This window comes from Micropterus dolomieu, linkage group LG03 (assembly GCF_021292245.1).
Source record: "Micropterus dolomieu isolate WLL.071019.BEF.003 ecotype Adirondacks linkage group LG03, ASM2129224v1, whole genome shotgun sequence".
Taxonomy (NCBI): domain Eukaryota; kingdom Metazoa; phylum Chordata; class Actinopteri; order Centrarchiformes; family Centrarchidae; genus Micropterus; species Micropterus dolomieu.
The window spans coordinates 12,764,630-12,778,954 of NC_060152.1; the positions used below are offsets into that span (position 1 = coordinate 12,764,630).

General features: G+C 42.2%; 1 protein-coding gene across 7 annotated transcripts in view; it reads right to left on the bottom strand.

The window, feature by feature from the left end:
* Positions 1-14,325, bottom strand: part of ddr1 (discoidin domain receptor tyrosine kinase 1) — a 43,095-nt gene that overhangs the window by 21,877 nt on the left and 6,893 nt on the right. For all 7 annotated transcript variants that reach the window (XM_046044118.1, XM_046044119.1, XM_046044117.1 and 4 more), the window contains 2 exons: positions 3,736-3,893; positions 1,543-1,645 (listed from right to left, as the gene is read on the bottom strand). In XM_046044118.1, the coding sequence (XP_045900074.1) occupies positions 1,543-1,645; positions 3,736-3,893 (261 nt within the window). The remainder of the gene's footprint in view (positions 1-1,542; positions 1,646-3,735; positions 3,894-14,325) is intronic.

Consider the following 14,325-nt stretch of genomic DNA (forward strand, 5'->3'; position numbering starts at 1 on the left):
CCTGCTTTCAAATTAATTTCTCTCCGGCTTTCAGCACACCAACGCAGTGATCCACCTTTCACATATTTTCTTGTTTTTTTAATGTCCGCTGCTCTCTCTCTCTCGGTTTTCTCTCTTTCTCTCCCAGATGTCTCTTAAAAAGAGCAAGGGATAATAATCATTTCCACATGGTTAGACAGGCAGCCAAGGCCCAAAGACCAACAGACCAATGAAGACGAATGCTCTTACACATGGCTGTAGCATGTTGCAGGCCTAGCTTGTCTCTCATAAATCTGACCTTGCTGCCAGACAGACAAGGTGGTAATATAATTACCAAGTGTGTTTTACAAAGACAAACACTATCATCTTCTAGCATAATCTAATAGACCGCCGACAAATTACTTCAGCGTGGTGCCAACATCCTGAAAAAAAGGCATGCAGACAATCACAGTGACATGTGCAAGTGTTCCTGGACTAGAAGTACTGTTACTTTACTTAAATTTTACTCAAGTAGAATTAGATCACTTGCATTGAAGTACAGTAAGTCAAAGTTGAATAGTAGTTCTGTTGAAAAAACACTAAGTAAACTCTTAAGTCCTACTAAAAGTTACTCAGTTACTAGTCACATGAAATGGTCAATATGACATCATGACCCTTACAGTTTTAATGTCAACACTGATAATAGCTGATAATATAATAGATAGTAGTCTGATGATCAGACTAAATTACTATTTCATAACACTTAATATTTACTATTTACTTTATGAGAAGCTTCATCAAAATGTATTTAAAATAGTTCAAGCCATAATTAAAGGGCTATATCCGTGTGATTAACACACACTTTACATCACAGCTAATCATTTTACAAATCATGATGCTATATTTTAGATCAGAGGCCTGCAGCCTCTGACATATATAGCCATTGTAAGTCGCTTTGGATAAAAGCGTCAGCTAATTGAGTCCATAGGTTTCCTTTCATTTCTATATACAGTAGTATGAACATCATTAGTACACACTTGAAACTTACTTCAATCACTGTTAGGTAATCACAGTGAACAGAATTAGTTTATGTTAATGTCACATTGTCATTGCATAGTAATGCACTTTAATTACAAATTTCTGAAATCTATGCAAAACAAAAATGGTCAGCAAAAATGTAAGCTATACTGCCAATGTCCAAATATCAATTATAACAAAACAAAACAAGCAAGTTATCACCAGCTAAAAATATTCAGTTTTTGCTGAACTTTAGTGGTTGACCTTCTCTTTGCTGCAGTGATGTTGAAATGTACTGCAGGGTCTGTCAGTACACAATGACTGTTTGGTGGGGTTACAGGTGCAACACAGCAGACTTCTTACCACACCCATCAGTAATGCTGGGTGCAATCAGAGGCAGTGAAAACTGTATTTCAGCATGGTGTTAAGTTCCTCATTAAGCAGCATTAAAGTTTTTAGACTGTAACCACACAAAGTGTAAGTACAGGAAAAGCCATCTGATTACTGTGGTGGGAGTAACGTTGTAAGTAACGTTATACCCTGCGCACACACTCAGACATTTCCTACCTTCCATGTTTGGCCTCAGTGGAGTCTGACCAGGCGCTGGAGGCAGTAATGTCAGAGTCTGGGATGGTTCCATCCTCCATCCCCAGGGCGTAACGACACTGAGCTGTGAGGGAAAGATTGAAGGAAAGACAGAGATGAGAGAGAGAGAAAGAGAGACATGACCAATACTCTCATCCTTACAGAGCACATGTCCAGGGGAAACTTAATATTTCCATTAGAGTGTCAGCAGCCATCATTGGTCATGGAGCATAATGTTGTTATGTCATCTCTGGGAAAACTTCCGGACGTCATGCTTCATAACTCACAGAGACACTGAGAGGAGGGAGAAAAAAAATACTCCACAGTAAATTGTTACAGAATCTCTTGGGGTGGCGTCTGTACTAATGGGTTTGTGTAAAATGTAATGGAAGTGTTTTGCAACACTTATTCCTGCAAGTCCCCTTGGTCCTGTCAAAAGTGACTACATCAAAGACAATCATTACTATTCATCTGCATCTTTAAATGAAGATATAGTGTAATCAGCGGCCCCCTGTGAGACGCTGTGACCTGCCTTCTCTGAGATTACACCTATTTCTTTTCCTTCTTCTTTTTGTCTTTTGTCTGTCCGGATAGCTCTTCCTCCCACACAAAGTCACCTCCTCAGGGCTCCAGCGATCCAGCATAGCCCCTGTTCTGGTTACCACTGCTTGGGGATTTGCAGGAAGAGAACAAAAGAGAGAAAGAGACGAAGGGCTAGTGAAAGAACACAGACAGGTCTCAGATATCGGCGCTGACTCTGCTCCAGCGGCAGCATTATCAAATTATCCAGATAGTGTGGACCCAGGCAGGGATTACCCAACGACCTAGCTATCCTCTCTGAAGTTAGTCATGAGGGGAAGATGGCAGAGGGGGGTGAGAGGTTGAGGGAGGGTTTGGGTAGTGATAAAGTGTAATGGGGTAATGACAGTGATATGGAGGGGAGACTGAGGGTTACAGAAAAAGGAGGGGGTGGGGTGGGCATCTAACTCAGTTTCTGTCATTGAGTCAGCGGACGGGAATGTTGGGCTGGATGACAAACCCCCAAAACCCCAACGGGTGCAGCAGGCACACACAGTTCATCCACGCCCTGCAGACAGGTGCCCATTTCATTACATCATCATCGTCACACATCGCCAGTCAACACCCCGCCATCTGAAATCTTCTCACCTCTCTTTGTCTCCCTCCATCTCTCTGTGTCCTCTGCTTTCACCTTCTCTTTTTGTCATTTTTCATATAACTTAAGCCCACGCACTAAACCTTTCAGCTCACACACTTCCAAGCTATCCCTATCAATCTTGCTACAAATCCTAGATTCATTTGATGCAGACAGGATCTGTATTGTTTAATACCACAGACAAACTGAATTGTTGACCTGATGGTGGAGCTAGACAAAACGTTAATGGGTCAACAAATGTATTACAATTCATCCTGAAGGGGACATGGATGTCAACAACATTTCAAGGCAATCTATCCAGTAGTTGTTGAGCCAGTTCACTAAAAAACAAAAAATTCTATCTGCTGGTGAAGCTAGATAAAATGGCATGGGAACGCCAAGTTTGCTGCCTTTTCTCTCGCAGAATGATAATCACCATATAATTAAAAGAATAATCAGCACTCATAGCCATAATTTCATTCAGGGTAGCTGCTGCAGCCAGGTTGATCGCACTGCCAACAGCCTCCTCTGATTACACCTGGTAGTCGCTTATTGACTAGCCCCTCATGTGCTCCCTTCCCCGACATTTTGACTGACACTTTCATGAGCTGCCTGTGCATTAGCGGTCTTGACGAGCCGAGTGGGGGCAGCTATCTCATTCTCCTATTACACACGACTGGCTGGCAGACAGGGAGAGGACACAGGATAGCCTGTTGATAGCGGACGGAGAATGAGCCTTACTCATTGGAGAATGTGAGGAGAATGTCAGGGCAGCAGGAGAGACGATTGCTGCGCCCATGGAGGAGAGGACAAGAGAGGAAGTATAAGATAAGTGGCTTGAAAATGCAATCATGTCTGAGTTTTTGGGAATAAAAAACAATCTCAAAATGTGCCAACTGTCAAGCGGTTTCAAAATGTGGCAGTTTTTGGGTAAAACAAGAGTAAAAACTATTGGAGGAACAATTCATCCATCACGAATTTCGATGTTTTATTTTGTTGCATGTGTGTATTTGACATCCTACCTGGGTTAAAGTGCCAGTCATGGTCCTCTGATGACGACACGAGCACCACCAGGACTGTGACCACAGTGACAGGAAACAGCCGCAGGGTTGGCAAGGCCATGACAGCAGCAACACACCTGGTTACCTGTCCGGAGACACACTGATGACCACAGGCATACCTGTCACAGAAAAATATATATTTAGTTGTACATCAGTTTCAGGATTCTTGTCTGTGCTTGTTGAAACTGCACCAACCACCAAACCGCAAATGATTTTATTTTCACGCCCACATATACATTACACACGCACCCATACAGCTCTAGCCTGGGGCTGCTGAGCTCACAGGCTCACCTCCTCCATCAATAACTCAACTCTCTCAATCAAGTACTCTTAGTCCAAAGCACATAGCATGTCTCACAGTCATTTGTTTCTCAATGTTTTGCATGCACAGCTCAGCAATGGGCCCCAGAGGAGCAACCACAAAGCCATACAACAAAGGCCACTTTCACACACTAATTTGTTTTTCTCTCTGGCAGCAGAATGTCATGATACAATAATACTTTGCTGCCTTTAGAAAGGGTACAAACAGCTTGATAATTGAGGATGGTAAAATTAGCCGGCCCCATTTACTCCCAGAGAATTCTGTTCCGTCTGTATTTCAACTGCCAATATTTTCTCCAAATTACTGATTTCAAACCTACTTTCCCTTAATAGGACAGAGCCTATTAGGAGCACACGGTTGGAGATGCTTGTTTGGAATAAATAAACAGATGAAGCTGGAAGATTGAAGAAATGAAAGCCAATGAGTGCGAGAGAACAGAAGGACAGATGTATTTTGAGTAATGGGGACATAGATGTGGTCACCGCTAGTAGTACAACGTAAATTACTTGCTAAATGGCTTGCATTTGTTGATGAGTGACTTTAAAGATCCTTGAAAGCTTAAAACTTACCGAAACACAGGCATCAGTTGCCAGTTTTTTAAGGCACAACTACCTAAAACAAACTTTGCAGTAAATCCTACCTTCATGAAGGTCCTAATGTTCAGTTGTTGTTTGAACTAAATTATCGTTTTGGAGGGCGTAGTCTGTGGTGATGTTGAATTGTGAATGTGATATACAGAGAGGTGAAAAATAGGACAAAATATTAGGAACACCTCAACTCAATATAAAGCAATACAGTTCAGCGAAACAAACTGCAGCTTCCAAAATGAATGAATGAAGAAAGTCACATCTCTCTAAATCAGTCTGGACTGTAGATCTGCAGTATTTTCAAAATGACATAGGACTTAATGTTTTCTTCCTAAAAAAAAGTTTGTGCTTTTTATTTGACAACACCAGTATAAGAATTTACCAAACGAATATGTGAATCATACTAAAAAACATAAGCACATTTCATTGCTCTATCCCTTGTGGATATTTTACTTTTGAACATGTCTGAGGAAGACTTCCAGTGGTGAAGCAAGAGGGAGGAAAGAAACCTCACGATAAGTGGAAGTCTGAAGTGGGAGTGACAGCTGGGAGAGACAGAGAGGCCAGGCTGTCTTCCCTGTAGACCCTCTGTGTTTCGGCTTCATCTCTGACTAGACCGGGACAGGCCAACAGCTGACACACAGCTGTAGTGACAGAAAATTGGAGGGAAGGGGGGTCGTCGAGGGAGGGGGAATGTATGGAAACAAAGTGAATAGTAGAGTAGAGTTAGCTCAGGGCGGAGACGATGGAACAAGTGCAGCAATGACATGGGTACATGTGTGTATTTAGGAGGGGGGAGGTGATGTAGAGAGGGTGACTTATGGCCTTGCGGTGTGTGTGTATGCATGGGGGCGTGGGGCGCGTATGTGGGCATAGAGGAGATCTCAGGGATAGCCAGCCAGTGCAGCTGTCCAGAATGGGAGACACCACGCAACCAATACATGGTGCATGTGTTCCAAGTGGGGGAAAAAATGGAGAGAAAGAAAGAGAAGTTTTCTCTTCAGAAAAACACCAAAGTTGTCCAAATGAGTAAGTATGTGTACGCCAGATGACAAAATGCTGAGCTATGGGGCTTACTGCACAAAGCTGCGTTTTGCAAAATCAGAGCTGAAAATCCGATGACTGGGGCCACAAATCCGAGGCAATCACCGTAACAACCGGTGTCAACAAACATTCTCCTCGATGGTGTCTCATCACTGTTTTGTCAATGTGGGGGAAACAGGAGAACAAACTTTTATCAAACACAGCACAGAGGGACAAAGAGATTACAGCCAAGAGAACAAAACCGGTCAGACAAATGTTTTGGTGAACAGGCACAAAAGTGGCCACAGCCATCCGAGAACATTGTTGCTGGAAAAGTCAAGTGGTGTTGAACAGCTGTGGTTAGTGCTCAGAGAGAGGGAGAAGGGCCCGCTGTGTTCTGGAGGAGGCAGCACAGTGTGGAGCCCAATCTACACTCTCACATTTTGTCTCGGCTAATCCATGAGCAGCACTAATGAATACTTATGAACAGCTGCTGTTTCTGTTCCGCACAACAAAACACAACTGACAAGAGAGAGACAGAGTCGAGAACTTTTTTTATTTAGCAACCATTGCATCATTAAAGATTGTTTGCCAGAGTTTCTATAATTAGATTGCTTCAGTGAAAACTGGCAAGACTGCCTAGGCTCTGGTTAGAGTCTTTTCTAGAGAGACCCTTGTTTTGAAAACCACATGTTCACGTACATTATTCTTTCTTTTTTCCAGTATTATAAAGCCAGTCTAAATGTCAGTGACGACCTAAAGAATTATTCAGTTTTGCATGTTTCAGCCCATTAACTGCAAATTGTGTATGCTTTACATCACTGCTGAGGATTTTCCAAAGTATATCATAACTTTCCTACACTCCAGACGCCATTAGTTTCAGTCTGTGTCAGTAGTACAGTATAAACTTCCAGAGACTTGAAACCTAACAGAGGTAATCAATCACAGTCAATATTTAGTCCACATTTTTTGGTACAGTCACATAATCAACATTTGAGACTCAACAGAGCTGCTGAGCGGAAATATTTCTAAAGCCAGAAACTTGCAAATATGCTTTTCACAATGATTGGTTATTATTCCATTTTGATTTTAGAACAACAAATGCCATGATTCTCAGCAGCAAGGGAGCTTTTTGGAAGGGTTGGCAGTGTCAGTAGGTCAGGTCACCCCTCACCCAGACTGAGATATCTAAACAACTATTAGATGGACTGCCATGAAATTTTGTGCAGACATTCATTGTCCCCAGAGGATGAAATATACCGACTTTGGTGATCCACTTACTAAGGTAGAAGGTAAAGATTTTCACATATCTAGTGAAATATCACAACATCTACTAGAAGGGTAGGCACACAATTTTGTACAAACATATTCCCAGAAAATATAACCTAATGATTTTGTTGATCCCCTGACCTTTCCTCCAGGGAAATAAAAAAGATTTTGGCTTCTGAAGTGGGGCATGACAGAAACAGTTTGAGAACCACTGGCTTAAAGGTGGGGCAAGCAATTCTAATCCAATACGTGTTTTTGTGAAATTCGGCAAATACCTCCTCGCAGACCTCTAGCTATCCTTTCTGAGTATCCGCTGAAAAAAATCTGGTGTTTGTACACAGCCATGGCTCTGTAAATGGGAAACAAATTGGACTGCACTCAACCACACAATACTATTTCAGCTGTTCCAGCCATGATTTGTATGTCAGGTAATGTTAAATGACTTGCCCACAGACATTCAGCTTACTTTCTAGTTTGCCAAGACATGCTGTTGTTGTGATGTTAGCTGTAGTAGCAAGAGAGTTGTAAGTATTGCTGTCTGGAGCTGTTGTGCTGGCTCTGGGACCACGTCTTTTCTGCAGCTTCGCAGCAGCAAATGTAGCAACAGTTTGCTAACCCACAACTTAGCTTATGTTAAGAGACATTGCTGTGTCATCGCTAGCTCTATTACATTAGTATTTGTCATGTTGTTTCTCCAGAATCACTTAGGCCTACTCCACCTTTAAGTACTGTACAGGCTGACAGAGCCTCTAGAATGGCTGTATAGTCTTGTTAAAACATACCCTGCTCTCATCTGCAATCGGCTACTGTTACCCCATGTTTACTATGACGCATTACCTATTACAGTATAAGCAAGTTCTACAATAACTATCACCACGTTTAAACCAACTGTTACACAAACGGTACTAACTATATCTACAATGTATTGTGTCAGCCGTGATATATAGGATACCATTTGTAGTTAATACGCTAAAATATTTAAGTTGTGCTTCTTTACTGTGAAGTTGTTCTTGTCCATACACAGAACTCTCCGTGTGAAGACTCCAATCAAAGCCAGATAGTGTAACACTCTGCCTTAGTTAGACATGACTAATAGCCGGTGGGAGACACAAAGCAGTGAGCTCTTTGTTTTGAATTACCGTCAGTATGTGAGGAAGCTGGTGAGGTCATACACACATCACTACCTTGAATCTGGGAGAGAAGGAAGCACAAATTAATCTTCACTCTTCACAAGACTTTGAAGGGTGAGACTGTGCCAGCCACAGAAACAAGGTCATTTGATGCTTTCCTGAAAACAGACTTGTTTCTGTGAGACTCTGGAATGGTGTGAGTGAAGTGCTGTTCCCTGCAGGGCCACTGTTTCCCTTTTTGTAATGAAGACACACTCCAAGGGTAGGCAGAAGTTGAAGCTAGTTATATTTCCTTCACTCTCAGCAAGAAATAACACAACTACAACAGTCAGTGAGGATGGCAACTAACTATTTGCTCTTACAACTGATTAGTCAGTGCACTTGTTATAATTACCTACACTAACATCTATGGATGATCCATGATGTGTCAGGAAGCTATGGGTAAGTGGTGTTATGGCTATTAGTCATAGTGTTGGTCATACATTGGCAAATTGTACGGCCGTTTGTCACAATATTCATCCATACAAGGAAGTGCCAGTCACAACTGTGGAATCTGATTTTACCAGAGGTGGTGGAAGCAGGAGGGAAGAACAGATGAGTCACTTAAAACAGGGTAATGAGAGTTGAAGGAGAAGACAGCGACAGTGGCCGAGTCAGAAAAACAAATTAAACAACAGCAAAGAGGCAAGGAGAAAGTGTAGCATGTGACTAAATGAGGTGGTGAATCATGATGAAACACTGAAAAAAAGCGTGGTAAGGGGATTGTAAAAGGCGACATGTGTTTCCAGGAATAGTTTAGTTGTGTTGAACATCGCATGACTCATTAAGTCAACTCAGCTTTGACCCAAAAAAATACCCAATTCAAAACACACCTTCCTGGTGGCACAGACACAGCAGGGCAGTATCATAAAGCAGCTGTGCAACAACGTAGCTCATAAGAAATCTAATTCACAAGCTAATACTGGCATCAGTTTAGCACAGAGAGAGCCGTGAGCCGAGGCTCCAGGATAGTGCAAAAACAGGTAAATCAATCAATCATAATTGAAGAGTGAAACTTCCCTCTTTTCCCTTTTCGCTGTCTACTTTATACTAAATAGGTCCACTTGGCCCCTCGGCCCATACCAAATGCAGCATTTCTCAGGATCTGCATGGCGGACAAAGAAAAATGGTGACTTATTACCATTGGTTGGTCTGGCAAATGAAGAATTCCCTCATCAACATCAGCCACACAAACCTATTTGTAAGCGTAGGAACAAAGCACTGTTCCTTTGTAGTGCAAGGTAGCCAGAAACACATTTTCTTTTGGTTTCTTTTTTTTTAGGTTCAGTTGGTCAAGAAACATTATGGTAGGTGCTAAAAAACACACATAGGGACCAGTTTAAATCACATCAAAATAATATATAATAGACAAGGTTTGTCGTCGGTCAATAATCACATAAATAAAGTGCTACAAGTTACAATTCAAAAAGCCACAACGAGGTAGACCCAGAACAGGCCCTCAAAACGAAACACAATATTTAGTCTGGATCACTTTTTAAATTATAGCTGTATCGTTGTGCTCCAACATTATGGTATCTGCAGATGCAATCAAAAGGAAATACGCCTGACCAGATACACAAACGGTAATAACACACAGCACAGAAGGAGGAGGTTTGCCTCTACCATATGCACAACAACTAGGAGCAAACTAAAATAAAACATGTTCTGAGAGCTGAAATATAAAAAAGAACAGTGAGCACAACACCAAAAAGATCCCGCCAAACAAAGACATAGTTAGCACCTCTGGCAATAAATGGAATCTACACTGAGTCGGCTGTTCATTAGCTGCATCGTGTGAATCAAAGAGTGAAGTCTTCTCTCTGTGCATACAAAAGAGTTGAAGAGAATGTATTATACATTTTTCTGGGAAAGTGGTTTTGACTGACAGCACCTGGAGCACTGTTTTAATTCTCAGGGCTTGAAATTTCACACATGTCAGTACATGTAGTTAGACTGTTCTCAGCTCTTTTTGCTCTGTATAATGCATCTGGAATTAAAGTCATGTTCACGTTCTAGTGAAAGTAAGTTAACAAGGGACCTTTCTCTCGTCTTCTAAAAGTGAACCCGAGTTATCTGGCTGCATGAAAATTAACCATCACCGCTACAGTGAGGAAAGATTAGTTCCGAGTTTGACCTTAGTTGAAGAGTGGGTGTAAAAGTCATAATGAGAATCTTACAGATATATGGTAGCATTAGCATGTTAATATGACAGCGTAGCAGCAGAGTGTATGTGCATCTCTTGCTCTAGTGTGACATCAAGGCCGTGAATGTCAAACCGCAGCCCAATTCCCTGGATTTAATTTGCACAGTCTCACTGCAACTTGTCAGAGAACAAGTGAGGAGCAGAGGGGAGGATGGGGTGAAAGGAGAAAAGAGAGGCATGTCACAGCACAGTACTAGTCTCACAATGGGCAGAGAGAAAACAGCCAGAGACAGAGATACAAATAGACAGACGGACAGGCAGAAGAATGCTGTGGTGGAGGAAAAGTCCCTCCAGTAATCAAACAAACTCAAGAGTGACAGAGCGAGCGCGGGACAAAAAAAATTCTTTGCATGCAGGAGGGCGACAACTATATTATCCAGTGAGCAGCTATTGAAAGAAAAACCAAAGATCAGGTCAAACGTGAATGAGCTCAGCGAGACTCAGCATTTTGAGTCAAAGTGAGAACAACTGTCTGGCCTAACCCAGCCCTCTCACAGATGCCTTCTTCTCATTTCTAATGAACCGACAGCTGAGCAGAAGGTTTTCTGATGTCTTTGAGCTGTTTAATGTTTAGGAGCTGCAACAAAAAAATAAACTAACACAAAAGCAAATTAGGATCCAAAAACTGGGCCTGAAACTTTAGACACACACACACACACACACACACACACAATTCATCACTCTTAAAAGCCTCAGGCATCGACTGATACCTCTATCAGACTGGCAGTCCTCCTCCTCCCTCTGTGCAGAAAAAGGCCCCTTAAGAAGAACTAAATTGCATATCACACGACAGTTTGCTGATGCTAATGTGCCCCTCCAAAACACTGGGAGGAAAGACAGACAGGTCCGCCCCACTCAATGTGGATGTCGTTACAGTTCAAATTCATCATACAAAAACATATTAAAAAACAAAGTCACCTTTGATGTTGAACACAGTTTCCTTCCATGTTCCAACAAGGTTTCAAAAGCACTTACTTTGCCAGAAGCCATTAGTAATTATTAGTGATATACTGAGCCGCGAGCGGCACGGTGTGTGCTAGCAATTTATGTGAAAAACACCACCAGAGTGTGAGGATCTGAATAGAGATGAGAAAAAAAAATGAAAAGAAAGAGAGAGAGGGAGGGAGAACAGAGCCCACACTTGCTTTTAAGTTAGTGAGAGTTTCCATCTTTCATAAGGTTTGCCTACTTTTGCCAGAAGCGATAACTTCAACTGCCAGTTCACGCAATGTGTGAAGGAGCTTGACGTCAGATTCAGCTCAGCACTCAGTATGGGCAACGTTTGCTCATTAGATCATTAACTTAACACAACATCACATGATTTTAGGGGGAACTCCACCAAACGTACACATCAAAGTGTGTATATAGGTGTTGGGGAGGACTACTGCATCTGAAAAAAAGCCGTATGAAGCCTTTTGCGGCTCCAGAGGGAGCTAAACGAAGTCTGATAAATTGCCTCAAGTGAAGTTGCTTGAGGCAATGTTGGTTGAAGACTAAGAGTTTGAAAGTGAAAAAAAATCTGACAGAAGTGAGGTTACCAGACCTCTGCAGTCAGCTTCTCATCTATGCTTGAGGCTAGCAGTTCAAAGCTACATTAGCTGCTACTAGGCAGTGTGCTACTACCAGTGTTGGGCAAGTTACTTCCAAAAATATAATACATTATAGATTACTAGTTCCTGTCATTTGAGAGTAGTTAGTTATTTTACAATATTACCGTCTCTGAATTGTAATGCGTTACACTACTTTTGCGCACTCTTGAGTTACTTTCACTGCTATTTAATAGGCCTATTATTTTGATAGTAAGATGTGCCTGAATAGGTGGATTCTAGTGATATGAAGGTATCCGCGGATCGGGAGGGTCTTTGTCATGAAAATGAACCTTCTGATTAACGAATAGTAATTCGTCAAAGCACAAACACGTAGCCTATAGAAATCTATTTACGCACGATCCATCAGGGGAGCTACTCTTTTACTCATGGATTTGTTTTCGAGCCCCCTTATGTCGTCACGATACGACTAGATGCGCTGAAGAAAAACGCTCTCTCTTGCACAGCACAATGGAGTTCACGTTTAATTTCTCTGCTTGGACACCGTTTGCGATCACACTAAAAGCGTACGGTGCCCATGTCCAATGTAACCATGCCTGAGCCCACCTCTTCAAGTGGGTCCGAGCACAGTTCAGCACACTGTGTCCGGGCACGATACGGAGCGATCACATTAGCAAAACGAACTGGACTTTGGGGGTTAAATGTGCTCGGGCACGGTAAGGATTGCCTAGTACGAGCACGCCTTTCACTTTTTTATTGGCTGCCTCACTCTGATTAGTTTCACCTGTGTCTAGTTATCCTCCCCTTACTTGTGTATTAAAGCTGTGTTTTCCTTTGTGTCATGGCCAGTTCGTCTTCATCCATGTGTCAAGCACGCCAGCCTTCCCTAGGGTTTTTGTGGTGTTTGGATTTGTACTTTTTTTTTTCAGTACACCTTGTCTGTTTTGCAGATGTTTTGATTTTGCCTGTTATCTCACTGGATTTGTTTGCTTGTGATGGACTACTCTCTAGTTTTGACCCTTGCCTTCCTCACCTTCGCGTAAGCCTGTGTACCTCCATTTTCTGTCATTAAATATCATTAAACTGCACCTGCTCTGCCCCAGAGTGTGCATATGGGCTCAATCCCATTGTTTTTCTGTTCCCCACTTGAACAAACTGTGACAACCTTTAAATTTTTATACTTTTGTCTTGTAAAAACCTACTTTGCCTCACTGTGATGTTTAATTAATTCTCATATATACATTAGAAATCAGGCCACCTTTAATTTTGTGATATATGCAGAAGCATTTCTGCAGCTTCCTTAGGTGAAAATTAAGCATGAAGCAAAGGTCTGAGATACCTTGATAAGATACTGTGACAAATTCTTTGAAGAAACTTCAGCAGCCAAAATATGACCCCAGTTTGCTTACATCCAAGCAACAACATTGTTATCTAACCAGTGCACCCTAGATGGGAAGAGCAAACAGATAAATCAGGAGACTCTCAGGGACGATAGCAGAAGGGAGGCTGAAGATGAGATGGATGAGTGCAGGGAGGAGGGGGGGAATAAATGAAACATCTACTGCTGCTTCAAAGGGAATGGAGAGATAGAAGATTAAGAAGGAGAACGTGGTTTCAATGTTAGATGTAGAAAGAGAGACAGATTGCCAGAATGATCAATTAGGGGATCAAACGTATGCTGGATGTCAGGGTGTGAGGAGGGACAGGGGGATGGAGGGGTGGGGAGGGCTAATCTGAAAGAAGGTAGGACTTTAGAGATGGAGATTCACAGAGAGGAAATCAAATAGAGATTTGAGAATTCACTGACAACTAAAACCTAAGCACACCCGGGATCGCACTTTGAAGTGTCACCACCCATTACTCGATGAATTTGTTTCTCTGACAGTCTGATCGAGCTCGCGCTGCATGTGACCACACATACTGTGGTCACATGCAGCTGTCTAGACTTGAGGGGAAATTGGTTTAGGAAAGCAGGATGGACAGTGGAGTTCTGCCTTCAATTGGTTTCATTTCCCATTAGCGGGGAGGGTAGAGAGGGGAAGCAAGTAACCGTGTCGTGTCTCTGGTCTTAAATCAATTCTTCTATTGGCCCCTGGCCCCCAAGGTTCCCGCTCAGTCTGTCGGGAGCCAATTATGAGCAAACACAGAATTTAGTGGAGTTGATGCCAAATGCATGATTGCCGTGAGAAAAGTCACGTCAAAGACAGTTCTTCACCATCATCATCATCATTGTGCTCTTTCATGTTGTTAACTGGCCACATTAGCAATAAAGATAAGGCAAAACATGCAATTCAGTTATTGTGCAGGATCTGCGTTTGGGTTTTGAATTCTTATCCACCTGCTAAAGTAATTTCAGTATGGTCAACACCAGAAAGACAAAGTCACAAAGCCTGCCTGCCACCAACACAATGACCCAGATAGAAGACAAGAG